The 24,993-nt window shown below is 43.5% G+C and overlaps 1 protein-coding gene across 1 annotated transcript in view; it reads left to right on the top strand.

The window, feature by feature from the left end:
- Positions 1–1,991: 1,991 nt before the first annotated feature.
- Positions 1,992–24,993, top strand: part of LAMA4 (laminin subunit alpha 4) — a 104,582-nt gene continuing 81,580 nt past the window's right edge. Inside the window, exon 1 of the mRNA XM_009645211.2 lies at positions 1,992–2,192. Within this exon, the coding sequence (XP_009643506.1) occupies positions 1,992–2,192 (201 nt within the window). The remainder of the gene's footprint in view (positions 2,193–24,993) is intronic.

Genomic DNA, 24,993 nt, shown 5'->3' with positions numbered 1-24,993 from the left:
ACCTGGCGCTGGTGAGGCCCCACCTCAAATACTGTGTTCAGTTTTGGGCGCCTCTCTAAAGGCCTAGTGGGAACCTCATGGGGTCGCTGCCTGGGTCCTCCCTGGTCTTCTGCTCCCTGAGCCTTCGGACCTGCTCCAGGCCATTCCCAGGACTGCCATTAGGAGAAAGGGATGGAAAAGTCCTGGCAGCCCTCAATAACGCCTCACCCTCAGGCTCCTGGGAGGCAGCATGCTTGCCACCATATCAGGTCCAGATGACAGCGAGATGTTTCCATTGGTCACAGGACAGAATTACCTGCAACCACCATTGCCATCTTTTATTCCCCCCTACAAACCTTGGTCCCGAACCTCACAGCCTTGGGTCACAGAGCTTTTTCTTCTCTGCCCATGTAATACTTTGTCCCACAAGCTTGAGTGGCTTTGCCTGCTCAGCTACAGCATTTTGGAATCAGGCAGAGTTTCTTGGTGTTTAACTTTTTTATAGCCCCTATATGTCATCTGTACAGCATTTATGGGCCCAAAGCTGTGTCTAGAGGTGTGTGGAAGTTAACAGGCAGCCAAAGCACTTTATTTTACCCTCAATTCTCTATTGACTGCTTCCTTGGTCCATAATATCTTCAATCAGATAGGAAAGTGGGGAGGGAAGGAGAAAGAAGGATCCGCACAGGGACATGGCTTAGTGGTGGATCTGGCGGTGCTAGGGTAACAGCTGGGCTTGATGATCTTATAGGTCTTTTCCAACCTGAGTGATTCTATGAGTAATGAAGCCCAATAAGCCAATTTCTGCTGAGATTTAAGAATGAAGTCTGACATGCCAATGGTGCTACAAACCCCTGCACACAGAACAGCTGAGGGACTGGGTGCTGACCCCTTGGCTGGAATGGTGCACATTGGTATAATGATACCCTGACTTTGTCCCAAAACCTAGCAAGGGTTACTGCGTTGTCTTTTTGAGATTGTAGTCATAAAATTAAGTCAGCTGTGGGGAATATATTCAGCTCACTTTCATACACACACTGCAAGCCTTGTTACCAGGGCCTCACAAAGCATCTCTTGAAAAAGGAATACAAGATGCTCTTTGTAAATAAAAGTTCATGAGCCTGAGGAATGAAGTCATTTTCCAAAAGCGCAGTGAACGATATTCTTTTTCACGAGCCGACGAGAAACTGAGAGGTGGGCTTGAGGGAAAGGATCTGAATGAAGCATGTTAGAGAAACCACTTAGTCCTATTAGCCCATGGCACAGCCAGGCTGTCTCCCTCCTCCTCCTCCTCTTCCTCCTCCTCCTCCTCCCGCCCACAGCCTCCCCTCCCCCATGCCAAAAGAAAAGGTTGGTCTAGCGTTGGGGGGGGGGGTGTTAAATTAATTTGGCACCTTTCTGCCTTCCACTGAATAAACTGGAGATGTTAAAAAATAAACAGTCATGACAGTCAATGCTTCGCGTGGAGCAGTCGGATGGAGTTGTGGGAGGGTAGAGTGGGGGGAGGAAAGGGTGACCTCACTTTCTGAACGGCAAAGTTTGAGTGGGAGGGTCTCGACACGAAAGGTAAAAAAGGGAACGATGTGAACATGTGAAGGAAGCCAGAGCACCGAGTAGAGCGTCAGTCTGTATCCTGACAGGGGGAGATAAGGTGGCTGGGGAGCCAGCGGTGCTTTCCTGGAATACAATCTCTGTTTGACACTCTCTGCTTAAGCACTGCCCATCTGTATGTTATTGAGCTGGAGCCTCTGGGGAAAAAGACGAGCCACAGGCACAGAGAGTGAACGAGGGAGGCAGCAAAAGCGCTTTTCTTCCCTTCTTTTCCTTTTTTTTTTTTTTTTCTTTCAAATAAGGATCTGGTTAGACTGCCTTGAAGTACCACATCTGGAAACTGAACGCTGAAAGAAAGTTAAAATAACTGAGGCACCACTAAGCCAAGGGGGGCTGATTGCAGAAGAGGGTAAACAATTACTGAGACGCTAGAAGACCACTGCTGGATGTAAGGGGAGGAAATGGCTTTGATCTCCGCCTGGCCCCTCGTCTCTCCTATATTATTCTTTTTGAGATGCTTCTCCTCCAGCACAGCCTCGAGTGAGGGAGGCGTTTTTCAGTTTGACATTGAAGGTAGCTCAGCGGTCAGCACGCAAGAAGCCACTGTTATCAGAGGGCAGCAGCAGGCAGTAGCTACTGGAAGTTGGGTGCCTTTTGCTGAGGTACAGTAACTCCCTTCTCTCTCTAGTGTCTGCGCTTTTCTGCCTTCATCTGTCTGTCTTGAAGCTCCCATCTGGTTAACGTTAGCTTAATCATTCAATCCTTAAAGCGATAGCAGAGATTTTTTTTTTTTTTGCGGGGGGTCTGAGACATTGCATTTCGGGACTGGAGAGATACAGTTCAGACTTCAAAATGTACACATGCCCTGCCTGCTGTGAGCAGACAGCTGCTGTACTTTGCAGTGAGGCTGGCTTAGCACGTCCCTGACTTTCCTGCCAACATAACTAAACAGGCCTGTCCAAACAGAGCTATTTTACAAGGGTTAATTGTCACAGCGCTTTTCTGCTTGCCTTGTTGTAGTTCCTGGAATTGCAATTCACTTAAACTTCCAGAAAGAGTCTGTCTTTTGATGGCTAACACTGTACCATAGAAGTTTGTGCTTTTGTCTCTGAATCCCATCCACCTCCAAAATCTGAAGTTCCTTTTCGCGGGGAGAGCGGGGATAATAAATCAAACACGTGTAGGAAACTGCCTGCAGAGAAAACACCTGCAGAGATTTTAAGACTTCCAAAAAGTATGAGGCTGGGATTAATGACAAATGAAATTAGAGAGATCTGAGAAGCAATTTGACGGTGGAAAAATTTCCCGCAACCCCTGTGTTTTGGGATTGCTTGATACTCCTCGTTCTAGCAAGGCTGCCTCAGGAATGGACTACTCAGACATACAGCTTGAGAAAACAATAAATTACTCCAGCATACACCAGGGGAGGGGGGGGACAGTAATGTCTCATGCGTGGGAGATGCAAAGTAGGAGGCAAATTGAGTTGCATAAGGTCATGGGAAGGGAACGAGTAGTTCTTCTAGCATAACATCCAAAAATGAGGTGAGATTAGCACAGCCGTGTCGCTGTGACAATATCAAGATCGCAATCTCTGATATCACACGGCTAATTTTCCTCCTACACTCCGATTGCCAGAACTAACAGCCGTGGAAACAAGCGCACAAGCCCTTCAGACAGCCGGGGTTACGGCCGGGCTGGGCAAAGCTCGTCCCCCCCGCTGCAGCGGCTCCAAGCAGCTGGGCAGCCTCGGGAAACGCCTGCCCACCCTGCCAGGGACTCGGCGTGAAACATGACCTGTGTGAGAAAATGGGAGGTTAAACCCTCCTCTGCTCGGCACAGGGCTTCTCGGAAGCCATCCCAGGCTTGGACATGCTCCACGATGTGGGATGTATGGCTCTTCTCCTCTGGCCTGGGATCAGCCCTGGGAAGCTGCATTGCCACCTGTTGCTTACTAACATGGAACGTCCCTCAATGAAATGCCTGATTTAAGAGCTGGATGGGTTTTGTAGCTGCTTTTCATAGGGTAACGGGTATAAGTGATTATTAGCCTTTCTCAACATGATTGTGTAGTATGGTTTTCCCAAAGACACAGTTCACATTGCTTCACTTTAATATATTAGACTTCAGCTTGGGAAAGTGCTGTGAGGTATCTTGGACGCTGCGGCGGAATGATGCTTTAGTCTCCTTCACCATTTCAATCCTCCCTAAAGTTTCATTTGTACAGTCCAATCTAATAGACTCACTAACTGGTGTGTGCTCTAGCAGTTTCGTTCAGCCCCTTCAATGGCAGCATTCAGACTCTGGATCCCATGTGACAAATGAATGATGCTGCCTGCTGTCGTCACGCCAAGGCCCTTTGGCTGCAGGATGTTATAGTTTCATGAAGAAGGAGCCAGGATTTCAGGCCCCTTCGCTAGCTGCAGATTCACCTTACTATTGCATTTCAGGGCACACCTCCATAGCAATCTCCAAGGAGGCCCAGTACAATGCTCTTTTGGGACAGGCTGATGGCTCTTTAACAGTGAGAACCTGCTTACCCATTGATCCATGTACATAGTTCTAACAGAAGCTGGGGAATCAGCGCTAAGCCTGGAGGTTGATGTAGGGGCCAGAGAGTGATGGTCTGGTAGTCTCTCAGTTGAGCATTTGCTTTGGTCCTCAGAGAGCTTCCTCTTCCCACAGTCCACATCCCCTTCCTCGGCCCTGGGAACAGGGTTTATCCCAGCAGGCTTGAATTTAGCCTCTTTCGAAGCCCGAGTTCTTAACCCACAGCTCAGAGTGAACCACAGAGTAAACTCCTTTACACAGTGCGGTTTGATTCAGCTGCTTCGTCTAAATATTGACTCAGGCCTATAGCTCTCCCGAGCAGACAGAGGCTGTTAGTCATGTCGAGCAGTGCCAAATTATACAAAGGGGGCAGATTTACAAGGCAGAGTTAGGGAGCCATGGATGGTGCTTCATGTCGGGCTGTGGTGCCAGTCCACCACAATGTGAAACGCCACTGGAAAGCCGGGTCATGGATCAGGGCAGACAGAAAACACGGTGTTTCAGTGTGCGGGGCAGGTGCTGGTCAGCATTTGCCCCACAGATGATTCTGCTCTACATGACATCTTCAGAAATTTGCAAAGTCTGAAACTGCTGGTGAGAGTTTCCAAGCTATAACTGGTGGGATGCTCTTAAATCTTGGTAAGAGTCTGATATCATGAACCTATAGAAGAACAGGAGACCCCAATTAATGTAAACGCATATTAGTGAATATTTCTCAGTTTTCCACTCCTCTTCCTTTCCCATGTTTGGCAACTCTAAATGCAGAGGAACTGAGAGAAGTTGTTTAAAAAGTCAGAATTAAAGGTCACATGGATTTTTTCTGTGCCCTGGATTTGAATGAAAGCCTCTTGGTGCCAGAGAGAAGAGAACTAACTGCATTTCCAATATTCTGCTAATATGTTGTATCTGCTCACAGAGCAGACCATGGGTCTGAATTGGACCTCGGCAACATCTGGTAGCTTGGTGTCCTGGTTGTTAACCAGTGTGTGATCTAGTACACTTAGGCACATAAACTGTACCTAAACTTTTTCAATCCAAATCAGGTACTGTCTTCAAGTATAAACCCAAATTCCCCATGCAGTAATGGAGACACCAGGCTTGTTAAACCTCTGATTCCTAGCTGTCTTCCCTTGAGGCCCTCAAAGGAGCCTCTTCCTCTGTAAGGACTATGTTTGGTACTCTCTTCAGGACAGCTTTACTAATCAGCTAAAGGCTCGGCCACAAAATGTAGATGTTTAAATTAATTGGACTATATCCCACCCAATGAAATGTTGTGTTACCTGCATAATGAGCACTGGTAGTCACCATCATGGAATAATGTATCTAGCTCTCTGCCTCTGTTTCAAGAAGAATGCTTATAAATTGATGAAAATTATTCAGAAAAAGTATCATGAGAAGTCTTACAGTGTTAAGAATTGGAAGACAGCTCAGCTGTGGCTGCTTAGCTCAGAAGGAGGTTAAGAAAAAGCTTTGAACTTATTGTGTAAGCACATATACAGGCAAAAAGAAATTAATAATAGGCTCGCTAGTCTAACAAAAGAAGGTCTCATCATATGCAACAACTGGAAACTGAAGGTGACCCAGTTCAGACTACAAGTTAGTTACAAATTTTAATTTCAAAGGTAATTAAGCAGTGGAGACTTTATCCAATTGTGCTGAATTGTCTATCAAGAGGCAGATCAATATGAAGAGCACTCTCAGGTACTCAGCTGTACTCAGCTGCTTGTCTGCTATTTAGGATGTTTAAGTTCCTTGGCTCACAAAGGCAGTAAGAGGACACAGGGGAGACGTCATGTGCTGAATCCTGATGTGTATGGGGAGACAGTGAGAAGCAGAAAGAGAATGAGCACAAAGCGCTGGATCCAGCTCATCAGTATAACCCAACCGCAGTTGGCGGCATTAAGTCAGAGACTGATTTTTCCAAATAAGGATAGATTAAAATGTTTTACAAGGAAGATTCATCAGAGTTGGAAGCAAAGGATTTTAAGCTGACAGACAGATATCAGATGAAAGCAAACAAGCAAGTGGCAAATATCAGAAATCTTTGATTTGGAGTTCTACGCATTAGCTTGGACATAGCAGAAGGAAAGGGGGTGGTGAGACGCTTCCAGTTTTGGTAAGGCACAGAGTCAAAACTGAAAACCAGAAGTAACTTCTGAGAACTGTTATATCCCACTGTCAAACACATGACTTTAAAATAAGAGGCAGGTCATACACTACCATTTGGGTCTGAAGCCTGCCACTGTCAACGCTTACGTTTGTAAATTCCACTGATTTCAATTATATAGATGTAGATTTTGTTCCCCAGTAGGAATAAAGTTCCTTGCAAACAGTGGAAGAGTACAGAGTCTAAGGTGAGCATGAACAATGATACAAGACGTCAAACACTAGAGAATATGGCAAATGATTCCCTGTGATTCACGTTGTGCAGTCACTCGCTTTAATGCAAAATGAATGTAAAGTGATATCCAGAAGAAGATTAATTTCATTCTGATGTAAATGACTGCATGAGGTCAAGAAAATAGCAAAGAGAGCCCAGTCTAGGAGATGAGTGTAGGAAGGATTACTGGAAGACAGGGAAGACAGACATTTTGCAGAGACACTTGCCAAGAAAGAAAAGAAAATTTCAAATGTCCTCTATGGAAAGGAGTGAAGCAAATAGTGGGAAAGGAAGCAAGCTAAAGCAGGAAGAAGACAAGGGAGAGGAAAAAAATTAGAGCAAGAATGAGATAATCAAAAGCCTTAAGGGTAAAGAAAAAAATGAAGAAGTTGGGACAGGGCAGGAAGCCAATTCCCAGAGTGAAGGAAGGCATGATATTGTTGGACGGATGGAAGAGGAAAACTGTTTCCAGCATCAGTGGGTTTGGCTCAGGGGAAAGGCAAAAGAAGTCCTTTAAAGGAAACAATTATCATAGTCAAGGCAAAAATAGCCATTTACTATAAGAGACTGTAAGAGGCAGAAGTTATCTGATGGACCTTGCATGTTAAAATGACATGCTTGACAATCATTTTTGCCCACCTGACTTCTACCAGCAGCTGCTGATCTAAATTTTCAAAAGCAAGAAACAGTATTTGAGGGGCTTGCTTTCTGGTTCTCTAAAGCGATAAGCAATAATTAGCATGGGACCTGTGACAAACTCACCTCTCTAAAATGGCTCACATAAAACATATAAAAGAGAGCAATCAAAAGTCGCAGCCTCTTGTTAAGAGGACTCAATCACCAAATTGCCTTCACCCCTTCCCACATAAAGGTTGGAACAGAAAGCCTTGCAGACTGTTTAGAGAAACCACAATTTGATCCTTACTCGTGGCATTAATCTGTTGAAAACAAACTAGCACTAAAAGAAGCAGCAGAAGACCTAATCCTGAGGTGTGAGCCAAAAAGGGTTTTAGCTTGACAGAATCCTTTATATTCTTGTAAGCTAATGGGAACTGCATCTACCTTTAAAAAAGCAGATCTTTAAACAAATTCATTTCAGACCCTTGAGGTTATGTTAGGTTAACTCCCATAATGGGCAATTTGGATTTCTAGCTGCTGGTTTTTTTCTGGTACAACAAGGTTATGTTCTGAGAAATGTCTATTAGTGGGGAGGAAGTTTTACTGCAGATGTTTGTGATTCCAGCTTAAGTTTCTCATCAAGGCTTTAATGAAAATCAGCTGCTTGGAGTAGAGCCACCAGACCCCAAACATTTTAAATCATAGAAAGCTGAAGCAAATGGAAGCACAGGATAGAGCAGTTGGATAGTGGGAAATGTTCTCCATTTCAAGAAGGTGCATAAAGCACCCACCAGAACAATGCAATTTAAACTCCACTGCAGCGAGTTCCCACAAAGTTTTGGGCAAGTACCAGCAAAGTGCCCCAAAGCTTATTCAGGGCTGTGAAAACCAGTAAAAGGCATTTCATGCCCCCTCTTATTCATGACATGGGAAGGAATTAAAAATCCAGTTTTTCCGGGGGCATGAGAAGCAATAAAAGAATTGGTTTCTGAAGGAGAACTTGTCTTGATTTAAACTAATAACAATCAGAGCTCCTAGTGCTCAAGAGCTGTGAAAAATGGGTCTCGTTTCTGAGCAATATATAACCAGCTACTGATAATTTACAATTTGCTTCTGGACTTAGATTTCAAACACCAAAATACAGACACCCTTGTTTTCTATATTTTAATTGGTCCTCTTGAATGTTTGGATCTGATCCCAGTTCATTTCCAGACACCACTGTGAGCTGGGGATGTTTGGGTTATGCATCCTAATGCAAGATTCAACAATTGCTGAATAGTAGTGTATACAAAGCTGTTAGAGCTCCACAGGTTTTGAAATCTAATTCTTTGTCGTTAAATGATCTCAAAGAGATTTTCCTAACTATCAGTCAGGATACATATAGTGTGTATTTGGCAATGCAAACAGAGATTGACTAAAATGCAGTAAATACGATCTGGCTTTGTCGTTCCTGTTTAGCTGTATTGTGCAATTCTTTAGATGGTTATTTTCTTAAAATAAATGCCTCAGAAATACTAGAACTCCTTATTTTTCTTTTAAGACAAACCAGCAAGAAACAGTGCTAAAACCCCAGCATTCAAGAATTACTAAGATACCTACTATGGGCCAAAGACTAACAGAGGGTTGTGAAAAATATTTTAGAAATTACTATTCCAAGTCTACAAGACTGTAAGAAGAACTGAAATGTTATTTTTTAAGTCACGACATATGGAAGCCAGGGAGCATGGGAAGAACTGACACACTTGGATGTTAATTTGAAATATAATTTAATAATTACTAAATAAAAATACTCTACCTGCATTTTAGCTAAAACTGTAAGGCTCTGAATCATTGTTTGACTCTGTCTTCCCAACAAAAATGAATAAAAATTAACTCATTCAACCTTTCACCATTGGCATCAGGTGGAAGAAAAAGCACACGGAAACAGCAACTAAGCCGGATCACTTCTGGGCTGCGTTGTACCCTGTTACCACCCTATGATGCATCCTGTTACTGTTGCATGAAAGGTCTTTTGAGCAGCAAGAGGTCAGCAGAGTTCTTGTCTTCCAAGGCTAATGCAAGGCCAGTATGTCCTAGGGTTTCCCTCTGTTTTCCTATCTCTGAGCCTGGATGGTAGCCTGTGGAGACCCACAGAGAGCCTGCCATTCATGACACCCTTATGCTGTGCTCCCCACTCCTGGCTCCAGGGACCCTTCCTTGAAAGCACTCTGTGGAAGAAAGCATTTGTCCAGAGAAAATCTGCCCCAGCATCCAAACACAAACAAACAAAATAAATAAAAGAGTTGGCAGGGCAAAACACGGCACAACCCTCCCTACCCCAGCAATTAAAATCCTACCATACCAAGGTGCCCCAGAAAAGCTAACACAGCCTGGCCCACTGAGGCCAGGGGGAGGTGGGCAGGCGTGGAAGGTCTAGATATGGTGTAAGGTCAGAGGGGGTTTGTGTCTCTTACTCAGCTTTTTGCAGGTTAGTGGTTTTCTGTGGCTCCCTACTTCCCGTCAGTGGCAAGGATTTTCTGCAGAGGCTCGACAGAGTCTCTGAGGCAGCAGCTAATTACTTTTAAGTCAGCTGGAAGCAGGGATTTGGGCAAGGGATTTTTGTGAGAGATGAGGGAAGAGACTGGCTTTTTTTTCACTCTTGATGTATCTATTCTTCCCCTTTTTTGAGCCAACAAGAAACTAATTTCTTCATTATCAGACCATGCCTGTGACGAAACAAGCAATGGATTGAGAGGCAGTGAGAGATTGGGCAGATTATCCCTTCTCCCGAGCCCTGGCCTCTGCCCACCTCCATGCTGGATGTAAGGCTTCTAGCACACATTTCACCATGCCAAGCTGTCTCCCTTCCTTCTCTCACATTTGCAAAGCACTGGCACCATCAAGGGGGAAACTGTTCTGGGAGAACAGTCCAGAAACATGGCACTTTCCCATCAGCCATCCCCTGCAGCTGCGTGTTTTGTCCACAGTTGGGCCACCTTTGGGAGGGAGAGATGGATGAAAGCTCTTTCTCCTGATCTTTCATGTTTTTCACACTGTGGCTTGTGTCTCATGCTAACAGGCTTTTAAACTGGTAGCCTTGGCTATTGGTCAAGCAGACCACTCGATGTCCCTACTGTTATTCCAACATTTCAAAAACAGCTGCAAGATCAACCCAGGAAATACTAGAAATCTGGGGTGGGGGAAATTGCTGCAAAAGGGAAATCAAAGGAAACTTCAGATTTAACCGCTCATTTTTAGCAGTGTCCCACGAGCACAAGCGTACCAGCTTTCAAGGCTGCTTTTCTCTTTTATCCCTTGAAAATTTTTGTCTCCACCTGGAAATCTCTCCGGGAGTGCTGTGGTTTGTCAACTGGTTATGCCTCACTTATCTGGGGGACTCAGGAGGAGAAAGTATGACTCAGAACGCACACTTCATGTGAATGTTTTGTGGGGACTGGGTGGAGGGTGGTTAATGAGGAAACAACGCAGAATTATTTATCCTTTTTCCTGTAAATTGTTCTCCTTGAAAAAGCTTGGCATTTTGTTTGAAAGAGGAAAATCTAATTGCCACCTTTCCAACTGCAGATTTTCTATTTCCAACAGTGAGCATCTGTACGAGCAAGTTTTTTACTTAGTGGCTATAGTAATAAGGACATTAGAGCAGAGGCTGGTATTAATCTCTAATCTTTAGCCAGCTTGCAGACAGCTAAAACATTTTAGCCCTCCCCCTTTTTGGAGAAGAATGCCTTTTAAGCAGAGGCTTTGTCTTTCCCACTGTATATGGAAAAAAATGACTACGCGCTTCTATGGAGAATGCCTAGCTGGGAAATGTTTATGTTGGATCCAACCCCATCTCTGTCGCTGAATGGCATTTTGTTTTCCACTTGGACTGGGGAAGGGGCAACAGTCTGGAAACATTTTCAACACAGGAATTTTTTTTTTTTTAATTAAATACAAGCATAGAAGCATAAGGGAGTCAAGGTAACAGATAATGTTGTTGCTTTGCATAAAGGCATCTGGCTTTTTGCTTGTTTTTGCAGGAGTCACGGTTACTCTGTCGCTATTCTAAGGAAGGCATGCACAAGCCCACTCAGGGAGCGACAACAGAAAGTGGCAGTGGGCTGGGGAGAGGGTTCCTTGCCATTTTTCCCTGTTGCCCATGCTCTGCTTTGCTTATTGGTTTGGGGATTACCCATGTGCAATATTCACTCTCTCTCCGACTGCTAGCTCTACTATGCAACTGGGAGAAACAGAGGGAACTTTTGTTCTTTATCATCTCCCCTGTCAGCAAGATTTTACCTAGAATTGGAGCAACTAGTTTCAGTCTTGCTAGTTTTAGTTTTAGCAATCTCTAAGCTCTTTGTGTAAAACTTCAGGAAGAGGGTTTCTATCAGCATCACAATCAGTTCTTTATTATCATCAAACTTCTGGTTTGGAAGCTGATGAGTTGATAACTCCTCAGGTGATACATAAATATTCTCAGTTGTCAGGGATAGCAAGTCAGGGATCAGCAAGTGAAGTTTTCAAATCAAGCTATTGTTAACCCAGGGCCTTGTCCTGTCCCCCTTAAAGTAACCACTGTTTTTTCAGTAAACGCTGAGGAGAGCTCAACCCCTCTGTATATATAAATGAGGGAGACCTTATGCTGTTAAGTTGATGTTTAACACAGCAACAGTTGGAAAAATGAGCTAAATTCAGTCATCAGATATATCCTTTAGCAGCTGCAGACTGGCCAGACACTGCATGCGTGGCTCCGGACCAGCCATAGCCCTGTGCTCTCTGGTGGGGGCATCACTGGGGATGCAGACAAAAAGGGGCAGTATTGAGATCCACGCATGGGGGGTGACAGAAAGTACACTAGTAACAGGAAAAAGGGCTTCATTTGTTTCATCACTCATTGAACAGTTCATTTACTGAAAAAGACTACAGATTCAAAACCCGTGTCCCTGCTTTATTTTTTTTTCATGTTTGAATATTCAAATTACTGAGCTTCACAAAAACACACCACTGCAGCTTTAATGAGCGTTTTATATCACTTACCGAGAAAAACCCATTATTATATTAATTTTCCCAGATCTATGGCAAATGCACCCAGTGAGACTTTAGCTTTCATTGAACCTGTCTCATCTTAGAATTTAGTTTAAAAAACAAGAATATGCAACAATATTGGGGGTTTTCACTGAATGCCTACTTCAGCAAGAAAGAATTTGCTTTTACATTTGCATGCTAAATAACAAAACAGAAAGCTTGTTATTGTGTAATTCACATAACTGCTTTAGTTTGTAATCTGATTAAATGCAATTAGAACTGAGCTACCTGTCAAGATAAGTGGATAAAAAAAGTTTATCGGTATTGTGCCCAAAACTCTTCACCAACTTCTGGTTAATTCCTAATTTACAACATCAGTGGAGCACTGGAAGCAATAAATATTTCAAAGTTAACAATGTCAGAAATTTAAGAGAACAACACAGGAATTTAATGTACCAGGGTGCTTGTTATAAAACTATCATGAATATTGATTTGGAGACTAAGCTAAAAAATCTGTTCCTCTCAGAAATGTTTACAATTTTAAAAATAAATTTGAAATTGCAAATGACTAATTTGCATGAGGTTTCTGCCCTTGAAATGGTAAACACTGTAGAGTGGCTTTTTGCATGCAGACAGTTCTCTAACAGCTGTAGTGTCTGGGGTAATTAACTGTCTAGCTATGATGTCACACGCTGAATTAATTTCTCCCGTAATAATAGTTAGAATGTGACCTTTCTTAGTTCAGAAGAATTTGATACTGTAGACCAGAGGTAATGAAGGCTTATAGAAATTATAAATAGAGCTTGGAGGCCTAACAGGAAGCTGGTGAGCAAGCTTGTTTGTTTGTAATCCTCTAGGTTTTGTGAGGCTTCAAATCTTGGACAAATTTAGTGAAAATCAACAGAGAAGAAATAAAATTGCAGAGGAGATGTCTGCTTTTGTCCGCATGTTTCTGGAGTACCTCATGGTGTAGAGCAGGACTTCTGTCCATCTCTCTTTACAGTGACTTTGATGGTAGAGCATATCTGGCCAACAGGCCACTTACTAACTTCTAAAAGCTTCATTCTGCAAAGAAAGACAAAGATCCCTCTGAAATGTCACTTCATAGGGATTTATAAGTTCAACTACAGAGAGTCTTGAATTTGCTATTACTCAAGGCCTGGGAATTTGAAATTCATTTATGTCTTCAAATGATAACCTAAGCTAAAGTATGACAGCTCTTAGAAAGCGCATCACCAGGGCATTTTATTTAAAAAACTAGTTATTTAACTCAGTGGATGCAAGAACTCACAGCAACCTCTTCCATAGCCAAGACCTGGTCTAGGAAGATGCATGTAGCAAATGAAGAGAAACGAACAGGGCAGGTTAAAAGGGGAGGTTATCAGCAGAACTAATGTTATTTGTACCTTCAGTAAGAGCTCCAGCTCTTCATTTGTTTTTTCAAGAAGAGGAAAATGTTTTAATCATTGTATCTAACAAAAACAAATGCCCTGAAAGGTATTTTAACAAAAACAACTTCTGTATCAAATAATTTTTCAATATTCATATTTTCTTCCTCTTATGAATTGAACAGATTTTCCTTAAATATCTTAAAAGCTTTCCTACAAAGTTAGTTTCAACTTTTTACATGAAATTTTAACACCAAAATGTAATTCTTTCTCTCTACCCTCTTTGACTAATCCTTTTTGTATATCTGGTATGCGTTGGCAGTAAATCCTTGCAGGTCACTCATAAAAGTTGCCCTCAAATACCAGAGTGTGGTCTATCCCTTAGAAAGGATGGAGGAAAAAAAATGGGAAAGACGGCACAATGCCAAGCAGTGCTGTGTAAATATGCAAACAGCTTTAAAGTATGGTTGTTTAGCTGGAAGCCAAAGAAGTCCTTTCAGCCCTGGATTAAAAAAAGACCGGAAGTCTTAGGTCCGGGTACAGCTTTGTATTCACTGAAGGCATCTGAAACAAGCTAATCATGACTACCAGAAATGTCTGCCCATGTGGGGATATTCATTATTTCTGGTGGTTCTGACTAGTTCTCTCAAAAGTTGTTGACTTGTGTCACTGCTGTGGATTACACTAAATGCACCTGAGACACTCTAATCTGGGATTACATTGGGTACACTGCTGTGGGTTGCATTGGGTACATCTGGACATGGTTCCAGGCTACCAGTTCAAGCAGGGAGGTTGAACCAGGTGACCTCCAGAGGTCCCTTCCAACCTCAATCATTCTGTGATTCTGAGATTCTGTGATTCTGTGGTCATTATTCCATTCTACAGATGGAGAAACTGAGTGAAAAAGTAATGTTCATGGTCACACAAGAGATGAGCAGAAGAATGTGTTTTCCTGAGTCCCAGTATCCTTATGAAAGGAGTCAGGGACAGAGGAGTCCATGCACAGAAACCAGGTGATGAGTTTCTCATCCATTCAGGGAGAAGGAGTATTTTTCCTTATGTTAATTCCAAACAACACAATGAAACTATAGCTCTGAAGATATTAGTAGATTAGAGGTGAAGGATATGTCATGAAGTGGTGAGTGATTAGAACCAGGTGCAGGGAAAGGCAAAGTGGAGGAGTAGGAGGAGAAATGGAAAGATGGACAGGGAGGACACGAGCATGAGTAGAGAACAAGGCAGCAGCAGAAGGGCTGTGGGAGCCAATGGGGGGCAGGTGGAGATCCACAGCCCACAGGCATAACGTTCAGATAGTCCATTAATAGAAACAGCCCAGAAGAAGTACAGAGGCCTCCCCCAAGAAAGGCCAATGAACAACCATCTCATCTAGTTGGCATTTACTGTAAGACTGTTTAAATGACATTCAAGCCTCGTTGCCAACAAGAGAGACATATAATATAGACAAGACTAAAAGGTAACCTATAAATAAAAACTAGAGTGAATGCGTGCTATAAATAGGAACTGAGGAGCCATGGATTTAATCAATGCCTCACTACATATAAACGGACCTATTGGAACATGTTGTCTCCAGCAAACCCCTCATTGCTACAAGTACTCACTATGCTTTTGAGGAAATTGTAACTACACAAATTTCTATCCATATGATTATTCTTTCTCCTTTGGCAAATTCAAATCCAACCAAATGTTGGGGACACATCAGAGCTAGAAAAAATTGATAAAGAAATTATTTGCAATTATATAGTTATGATTGCAAAAAAGTGGCATATGAAGGGATATGAATGACCGTTAGGACAATACCAGACCTGTCATCACATACTTGTTTATAAAGAGCCCAAGGACACCTTCTAGAAATATTTTTCTCTCTCCTGCCTCAAAAAGTCAGAACAAAACAAAGCAGAGAGAACTTAATTAGACAAATTTTACCCCAAGTCATGCACTTCACAGAGGATCCATCAGATCATTTGTCCACATGGCCTACCGTAGTTAGAGAAAATGTAGTTGTAGAGATGGATCCTTTTGGCAGGTTGAAGGAGTAACAAAATCGGAGTGTTTAAATACAGCCATCTGTTATCTCAACCATTTCAGCTGTTAAGAGACAGAGACCACCCTTTCAAGCTTCTCCCATAGTAGTTATTACAGGAAAAAATGCAGAGATTTGCTCTGCATCTCTTGGTTACACATTGCTGGTGATCTTGTGAACAGTCTAGTGATCATGTGTGGAACAGATGAGGATAAAAGCTGTGAGGAAGAGGAGCAATGCCAAACAATATTCAAAGCAGCAAATAATATTACAAGCACTCTTTTAATGTCCTACCCTTTTGGAAAAAAAAATCAGGAGTCTGGTCATATAGAGGTGTTTGGCAGCATCTGATGCTGGGTTCAGTGATTTGTTGTCTCCTAGTTATGAAGTGTCAGTCTTTCATGGTTAGCTAAGCCAAATAGGAAATGCAGATTACCTGCTGATGCACACTTCTCAGATATCTTACATGAGCTACTGTACCTGTAAAATATGTACTGTTTCCTGGGACAGACAAAACCAGCACAGCTCTAACCTTTATCAGTCAAATTCATCCCAAGACTTACTTAACAGTGTTTCTCAGCTGCAGTCAATATTTGGTACAAAAGTGTTTCCAGCAAGAGCTGGTGAGCTAGTGCCAGTGAGTTCCTCACCCACAAAAGTCTGGGTGTGAGGTACACCAGAGCATCACACACCACTTGGATGGGCAGAGCATTGACTGGATAAGATGTGAGATGGGGATAAAATCTTTTGGCAGTTCATCCTCTGCCGGAAATAGGTCTCCATCTCCATAGCATAAAGGCATGTCCATGTAGACCATTCAAAACAGAGCATTAATTAATAAACACCCTACTAGTAAGGTAAACTCAATCTCTGATGGGACCAGTGCAGCTGCCTATGCATTCAGAAAGGAGGGAAATGCATGCAGGCTTTCCTAGCTGCTGACTCTACGCAGCAAGTGCAGTTCATAGGATTTCTAGTGAACATGGAAGTCCATCCAGTTCTCTGATACCAAGGCAGCAACCAGCAGGATCCTGCAGAGCAAATATAGATATATCCTTCCCCCTACTTAACCCTCACCCACCCCCATGTACACACACACTTTTGAGACCCCCTGCAGTCACAAAGTACTCCTAAATACTACATATGCTGAATGCTGGAACCAAAATGCAACCTCCAGCAGTTAAGCACCTTTTCCATAGTCAGTAAAGTACATGGGGGCTGTGTAAGGGAGCAATGAGTCCAGGGCTCCTGAGTGCACTGCTCACCAGTAGCACATGCCGGCACCAAGCTGCAGTTGCACACAGTGCGTACTGTAGATCTGGATTTTGTGTTTTGGCAACAAATGGAGAGGTGTTTCTCCTGCAGGCCACCAAAGGCAGGAAGGTCAGGACAGTGGGGCGCAGTATTATTGCAGCTCTTTTTGCTTGCAAAAAGTTGCCCAGCAGACTGAAGAAGAACTGAATCTTTGTGTCTGTGCTTATGAATAACACATTTTTGACCTGAGGAATTTGAAACATCTGTTACTTTGCTCCTAGGGAGCAAGAAATGGTCAAATGTCCATCAGCCTACAACTGGCAGTCTGGATTTTAAAAGTCCATGTTTAAACGCACTGGAAGTCAATTATGTCCTGAGCTGAAAAGCAGCTGTAGAAGTCATGTTGGTGCCCTCAGTACTTTCTTGCTAAATGGAACTCCAGAAGTAGACTCATATGTCTATCTGAGGTGAAGAAGGTTGCTCTGTAGCTAATGCTTTCCAGGCATGATAAGCTGTACAATCTGTGCCTACCCAGAGTGGGTTTAAGCTGGGATGTCCGTGGAATGAAACACTTTGTTTATTTACATCCTAGTTTGGCAAAGCAGTATTTTTAGCACAGCAAAAGGTGTGCATTTTGGAAGGAACCAGAGGTGTCCTTAGAATGGGGTCATGCTCCTTTCTGTGCTAGAGCTTAGCTGTGTACTTATTTGGGGAGTTTTATTCAAGTCACTAGCTCTGGAGATGATCAAAGTCACTCACAGCATCAGAGCTCTTCTTCCCAGCTGTATCCATGGCTTTTAATCTCTACTTGAGCCAGGAATGAATATGACAGCACTAACATGATGGCAGGGGTCAGTTTTGTTCTTTGTAAAATGGGATAATCTTGTATCTCACCGGCATGGGCTAGAACTAAAGTCACTGTTTGCAGTGAGAACCAAGTATTTTGGATGACAGTGCAAAGTCTTGGTAATAATTTCTTACAGATTTCTTTCCTAAATATGTTCTATGCTATCCAAAGCCAAAGCGGGACTGAGCTACTAGCGGCAATAAAATTAATTTACAGATAGCAAATTTCCAGTGGCATTTTCAAACTCTTAAGAATTATAGCTTTACCAAAGGTGCCAGCGTATCTGTATGCTTTGTGTCCTCTGAAGAAGAAAAACATAGCTCAGAGATGGGCTGAAAAGATTTTGTTTGCAGATTTTTGAACGCACAAGTACTCAATGAGGAAGGTGGCAGCAGTGCAGGGTAATATAATACTGCTCCTCTGGAGAGCTAGCTGTAAGTATCAGAGGAGACACCATCTGGACAAAGGGAAACATCCCATGATCACACTCTGAACTGGCCAGAATCAGCCTAAACTCAAATGTAGAAATAGAATTGCTTGGGCCTGTCAGACACCAAGGTTTCCTTTAGATGCATGCACTTTCTCAACCTGAAGACACTGACTAGTGGAACAGACCATTAAGAGCCCTTGCACTTCTCCAAAGGTACAGGGTGTCCAGAAGTTTGGCCAGATATGTGGCATAGCAGCCATAACCTGGACGCTTCTACACAGCACAGCACACCTGACGTGCAATAGGTTTCATCTCCCCAGCCTTTGTATGCAGTACAGGTGCCTACATGTGAGCCCTCCAAGTCCCCCTTTGCAGTTAGTAGAGAGCAACAGGCACAGCTGACCACTACCTTAGACGCGGTTTAGTATAGAAGGAATTAAACCATGCAAAGGGTGTCTAGCTGGCTTCTTCCCATGTGGATGTCTCCACGCTGATGACTTCCAGCCTGCTGTGGTTTGGGCGTCCTACACAGGGAGTCCTGCAACCCAGATGTGGAGGATGCTGGCCAGGATGCCCCCGCACTAGCACAGCCACAGCTGCGTTCGCACAGCACTTGCACCTGGGGCGCAGAGGTCCTCTGGGGTTCAGCCTGGGACTGTCTTCATGGCTGACATAGACATGTCAGGTGGGACCTGCTGAATGCTGAAAATTTGGCATGCTTTCTGTGAGCGCTTGGCCAGGGATTGAGTACTTCTGAACGTGAAGACCTTATTGTTGGTGAGAAAGACCAGGAATCTCTTTGGAAAAGAGTACTACCTATTCTGAGAGGGACAGAGAAATTGGAATAGCATCAAATGTAGAGGACTGCTTTCTCAGACTTTTTTCTCTAATGTTCTTATTTCCAATAAATAATTACATAAATGAAGGTACTGGGAGATAGTCAAGCAGGAAAAGATCTTTATTTTTAGGAAGGCCAGTAGGCTATTTATCTGAAGTTGGCCTAAGCAAACAATCTTCAAAAAGGCCTCAGAACTGTGGCTGCCAATTCCAAATACTGCTCATAACAAAAATAAACAAAAGCAAGCATGTTTGGGTTGGGTTTGTAAACGTCCCCAAGGAGCAGAGGGCTGTTGTTTCCATGGCAATGCCATGCACTTCCAGCAGACTGGTCTCTCTTAGATCCATGGATTTTAAAAAGGGTGGAGGACGTTTAGATTATTCATTCACCCCTGTAGGGCAAAAGATGGAGAGTTTCAGGGATATAGTATTACACTGAGTCCTAAACGTCTGTTTGGCTAAACTGTTCTTTCCAGAAAAACATTAAATCTTGATGGGAAACAGTCAAGAAGGGAAGAATCCATTGCTCCACTTAATTTGTCTTACTATTTTCATCAATGGATTAAAAACTTGGGCTTTATTTGCTCATGTGTCCTACCTTGACAGCTATCTATGGCTAATACAGTTATATTAGACAGAGGAGCACCATTTTTCTATTTTCTTTTCCCTGGGCTCTGAGGAAAAGCTTGATAATCATAGAATCATAGAATGTTTTGGGTTGGAAGGGACCCCTAGAGGTCATCTAGTCCAACCCCCCTGCAGTGAGCAGGGACACCGCTAACTCAACTCTGGGCTGCATCAGGAGAAGCGTGGCCAGCAGGTCGAGGGAGGTGATTCTGCCCCTCTACTCAGCTCTGGTGAGACCTCACCTGGAGTACTGCGTCCAGCTCTGGAGCCCTCAGCACAAGAAGGACATGGAACTGTTGGAACGGGTCCAGAGGAGGGCTACAAAAATGATCCGAGGGCTGGAGCACCTCTCCTATGAGGACAGGCTGAGAGAGTTGGGCTTGTTCAGTCTGGAGAAAAGGAGGCTACGGGGAGACCTGATTGCGGCCTTCCAGTACCTAAAGGGGGCCTATAGGAAAGATGGGGAACGTCTTTTTAGTAGGGCCAGCTGTGTTAGGACAAGGGGAAATGGTTTTAAACTAGAACAGGGTAGGTTCAGGCTAGAGGTAAGGAAGAAATTTTTTACAATGAGAGTGGTAAAACACTGGAACAGGTTGCCCAGAGAGGTAGTGGAGGCCCCATCCCTGGAAACATTCAAGGCCAGGTTGGATGGGGCTCTGAGCAATCTGATCTAGATAGCAGTGTCCCTGCTCACTGCAGGGGGGTTGGACTAGATGACCACTAGTGGTCCCTTCCAACCCTAAACATTCTATGATTCTATGATTCTATGATTGCCGGCTCAGGTCCAGCTTTTCATCCATCAGTACCCCCAAGTCCCTCTCGGCAGGGCTGCTCTCAATCCTTTCTTCCCCCAGCCTGTATTGATACCAGGGGTTACCCCGACCCAGGTGCAGGACCTTGCACTTGGCCTTGTTGAACCTCATGAGGTTCACACAGGCCCACCTCTCCAGCTTGTCCATAATGTTCAAGTTGAGTTTTTCCTTCTCAGACCTGGAAGGAAGCACACCTTTTGACTCTATCTCTAGCAGCAAAGGGCATAACTCTGCTGGCCAGCTGCAACCAAGTCTCAGCTGACACTAAACTTAGCAGTGATTTGGCAGCTGATGTGCCATGACTGCCACTTTGAGTGCTGTTCTTCAGCTTCAGTTCCCCAAGCACACCAGCTGCCTCCTCTTTTACAATAGTCCTGGAGGCAAGTACCATCTTTTCTTCTGGGTTTGTTTTGGATCAAATGTAATGAGATTCCTGACCCAAGACTGGTAGCCATGAGTACAAAGGCTGAAATGTCTTAATGTAGACCATTTAACCCTGAACCACATCGCTTCATGTACCCTAACACTCAAGAGAAAACTCTGGAAATAACAAACACTGCTGTGGATCCAAGGGAGCCCTTTATTGTGGAAGAAAGAGACCCTTTGTGCTTTTATATATGCACAGGCAAGTCGCAAGTTCCAGTACTAACTAAAGAAACATGACATGTTTTCTTACCATTAGATAAAAGAGTAAACGGCTACATCTGAATTACCGAATAAAGCAGTGTGGGGACCTCCTAGTCGAGTAGCATAACACAGCCCATGACCGTGTGCCGAAGCTCTCTTTGTGTTTGCCGAGAAAAGAACAGTCCCAAGCAGACTGCCTTGTGGGAACACGTCCTAACAGATGCCATGCTCTGAGCTGTGCCTGGGCATTGTCGGGAAAATCCCAATCTGTCAAAGAGCAAAGTCAAGGCAGAAAATGAAAAGTCAGTCAGTATGGGTGATCATAAGCCCGTGCCTGAAACCATGCCTTGCCCTTCTTCAGTTGGCTGGTGCAGATGTAACCACAGAGAACACTCTGTGCATGTTACCAGCACGGCATGCTTCTTTTGGGAAAAGCAAGCCAGAAAAGGCAGGGTCACAGCAAAAATGCCTACCCTGGCACAGCTGCACCACTACTGCTAGCTGGCAGCAGGGAAGGACACAGGGACCTGATTCTGCCCCCAGTTTTGCAGGCGCAGATCAGGAGCACAAAATTGGTGGAGCTGCTTGAATATAATATGGGAGTAAACTCATATCCTGTGTATGTGGACTGCCTTCCACCTTCAGTCCCATATTGCAGCCATACCAGAAGAAGGGTCTGAAGAAATAGAATGTAACTATAGGCTCCACAGCACTTTCAGCACTTCAGCTGGTTCTTGTTTTTAAGAAATGTAATAATTAAATCCAGATGCAGGGCCGGGGGGAGTGGGGGTGGGGGGTGGAATAAATGCACCATGGGTGTAAAAGATTTTCAAGAGCTCAGCGAGATCCGCATTAGATTGGACTTTTCAGCTTGAACTGGAACAAACATTGTCCCTCGGGCAAGAAAAAATCTAATAATTGTGAAGATGTAATTGCTAATGCAGACCTAGCATTTTGGCCTACTAATTGTCTTCACCATTCAGAAACAGACAGTGAACAGAAACGTTCCTCACTCAACTGCCTACATAAGGATTTTTCAGGGAGGGTATTTCCATTTTGTTCCAGACCTGTTTGTGCTTTCTGTGCAATTATTTTGTGCTCCCAGAACATTCGGCCGTTTGAATCCCTCAATTAGCTCAACACTCTGACACTTCTTTTTATAAATAAGATGTTGGCTCATGCCCTGGAACAACTAACCGATCACTCCATTATCACTAGTAGGGCAAGGAGCAACAAAAATATATCCGAATAATTGAGAATGCCTGAGAAAATGTCTGAACCCAAAGGAAACAATCTGGATCCCATTTTCCCCTCATTCCCATTTCCCTCATCGCACTGATTGTCAATACCTCATTTCTGGTTTAAATTGATGCAACCCATGGCTTAAAATACTATACTAGAACAGTGAGCATCAGCACCTTCCAAGTTTTTGTGATGAATTGAATAATGTGGGGAAAAAATGTTGCCAAAAAATAGCCAGGTGACTTAGAACCCTGTATCTCATTTTCAAGAGGGGTTCTGATGGCGAGAATAACAAAGACACCCCAAACTGAGACAGATGTCTTGAGGAACTGAGAAGCGTGTCTGCTCAGAAAAGGGGTTCCCAGTGGACTTCAGCAAAGGTTGTACAACCCTGCCTGTACAGCTGGAACCAATGATGTTCCACTGAACTGAACCTAACTTGTTACTGCTGGGTGAGTGGACCAGCTGAAAGCTCACTCATGGCCGCAATACGGGCATACCCTAGTTGAAGTAGAAAGGAGATGACTTTTATGGCTGACTGAAGGAATTGCATAGACACCTTTACACACACTCATACATTTCCATTGTCCATATTCACCATCATAAGTAAGAAATTATTCTGCTTAGACCTGCAAAACCAAGAAAGCTTTTGGGCAGACGCTAATGGACCAGCTAAGACCACCCACCAGTTGAGCGGCATCAGAGAATATAATGTGCCTTAGATCTGTATGGGTGGAGAGAAATATTGCCAAGACAGACACTAGGATAAGAATCTGTTTTCAATTTAGAAACTAACTGTCTCCCTTCCACAGTGTGTGGCGTAATCACTGATCTGAAATCCTTAGTCTGGTGGGAACCAGTCCTACAGCTCTGTGTTAAGACTAAACTGAAAGAAACAAGCAGTACGAGAGAGTATTTCTGCTGTCCCAAAGTGGCTATGATATGAAGGTTTTTCCTCCTAGGAGCTATTATTTAAGAAAGTGTTTCCAAAGCAAATCAGATAAAATATTGTGTGTAAGAACAGTAAAGGCAACTGAGTTTTCCATTTATGTTCATCTCAGCTTCTCAGAGCTCTCTGGGATAAGATTGGATTAATGAATCATTTGTAAATCTCATTTTTAAAGCTCGTTGTTAGTCATCTTGTAAGATACATTATTTTCTAAACAAGCAGCTTATCTGACTGGATAGAAGTATCTACCCACCCTTGAAAATGGAAGCTAACACGCAGATGAATCTCGGGATTGCTGGCTCTTGCTACCCAATCCTCCACAGCTATATCTACAGTGCCGTGCGGACATACAGGTCCAGGTCCCAGAAACAATATGGCCATAGCACTGTGCCAGGGTTAATTAGCCGAAGCCACCAGCAGGGCTAGTTAGCAATACCACTCGCAGGCTAGTCTTTGCAGCTAGTGGAGGTATCTCTGCACAGTCTTGCATTTGATATTATCAACCTGCTCTTCATGTCATAGCTTACAGCGGGCATGAGAAGCAATGGTTAGGCCAGGGCAGAAAAGAAATCTTCCTTTATTTCAGGGCAACCCAGGATAATGAGGAAGAGGGAGATACAAAGGAAATATAAACCAAATCAGATCAGTACAATATAATAAGGCTCATACCTCATACAAATGCAAGCTATGTAAGATCATACCCTTCTGATTTGCTTGAACCTCTCACTTTTCCCACTTTTTGCAAGAGTAAGCGACCTCAGGAGCCACAGACTACATAAAGTGCCATAGAGGCAGCCACAAAAAATATTCCAGGAGATCCTGGCATATCTCAGGCTCTGACAGCCACCTCAGGGATAGTGTTCATAAATGCTAGCAGAAATAGGGTGTGCTAAATAATTTCTGGAGATCTAAATGACATGCTAGGGCCTCACATCAGCTCTGCAACAACATTGCAAGAGTTAGGCAAGGGTGAGAGATTTAGGATCCAAAAATTCATGAGTCTGCATGGTTCTAACATAATACATGTGACGAGGGAGACTGCACAGGGTGAGCAGGTACTGCCTGAGTAACAGAGGTTGCTCCTGAGGTCAACCGGTGTGTGTCTCACCAGCTTTGCATAACAAGGTAGAAGTTCCTCAGAGGAGAACAAGAATTTACACATAATAATCTCAAACAAAAGCTATCCTCTTTCATTTTCTTTGTATTTTCCAGTCTTGGAGGAGAATCTTAATAGCTTGGTTTGTGTTTCTGATTCCTTACATTACTGCTTTAGTTAGCATTTAAAAGAAGGTGATTTAGATATTTACAATTTTCTGTTTAATTTTAGTAAGCTTTGGTAAGTTATCAAAAATACTAAATTATGTACACCAGGTGCAGCCACACATTTAAGAAAATGTTACCTTTCATGCAGTCTCCCCCCCATTTATTTTTTACGTCATATGAAAAATGATTGCAGAACTGTTGTATCTCCCAGGGACTGGTTACTTCCTGGAATGACAACGGGTTCTGGCTGGCACATCTCACCAGCCTCACAGACAGACAGACAGCCCTGCTTTGGTAGCCTCTCACAGCAGCGAGCCAGCTTTCCTTCGGAAGGGCATTGATCTTTGTATATATGGTTCTGTCTCCTCTAGGCTCTTCATCCAAAGCTCATCAAAGCTTTGTTGTAAAGTGAACTTTCTAAAGCTTTTCTTTTTTAAGTAAAAGCTATCCCTTTCCTATAAATGCACCTTCTTTACTGAAAAGGATCATCATTTCTAGTTAACTCATCCTCTGGTACAAACCATGGTAAGAATCTGCCAGCTCCTCACCTGCAGGCAGGCACCCACTTCTGGCCAGGGCAGGACACAGGCAGGA

This window comes from Egretta garzetta, unplaced genomic scaffold (assembly GCF_000687185.1).
Source record: "Egretta garzetta isolate BGI_Z169 unplaced genomic scaffold, ASM68718v1 scaffold18, whole genome shotgun sequence".
Taxonomy (NCBI): domain Eukaryota; kingdom Metazoa; phylum Chordata; class Aves; order Pelecaniformes; family Ardeidae; genus Egretta; species Egretta garzetta.
The sequence above is the reverse complement of the archived record's forward strand: the minus strand, read 5'-3'. Positions and strand labels throughout refer to the sequence as shown.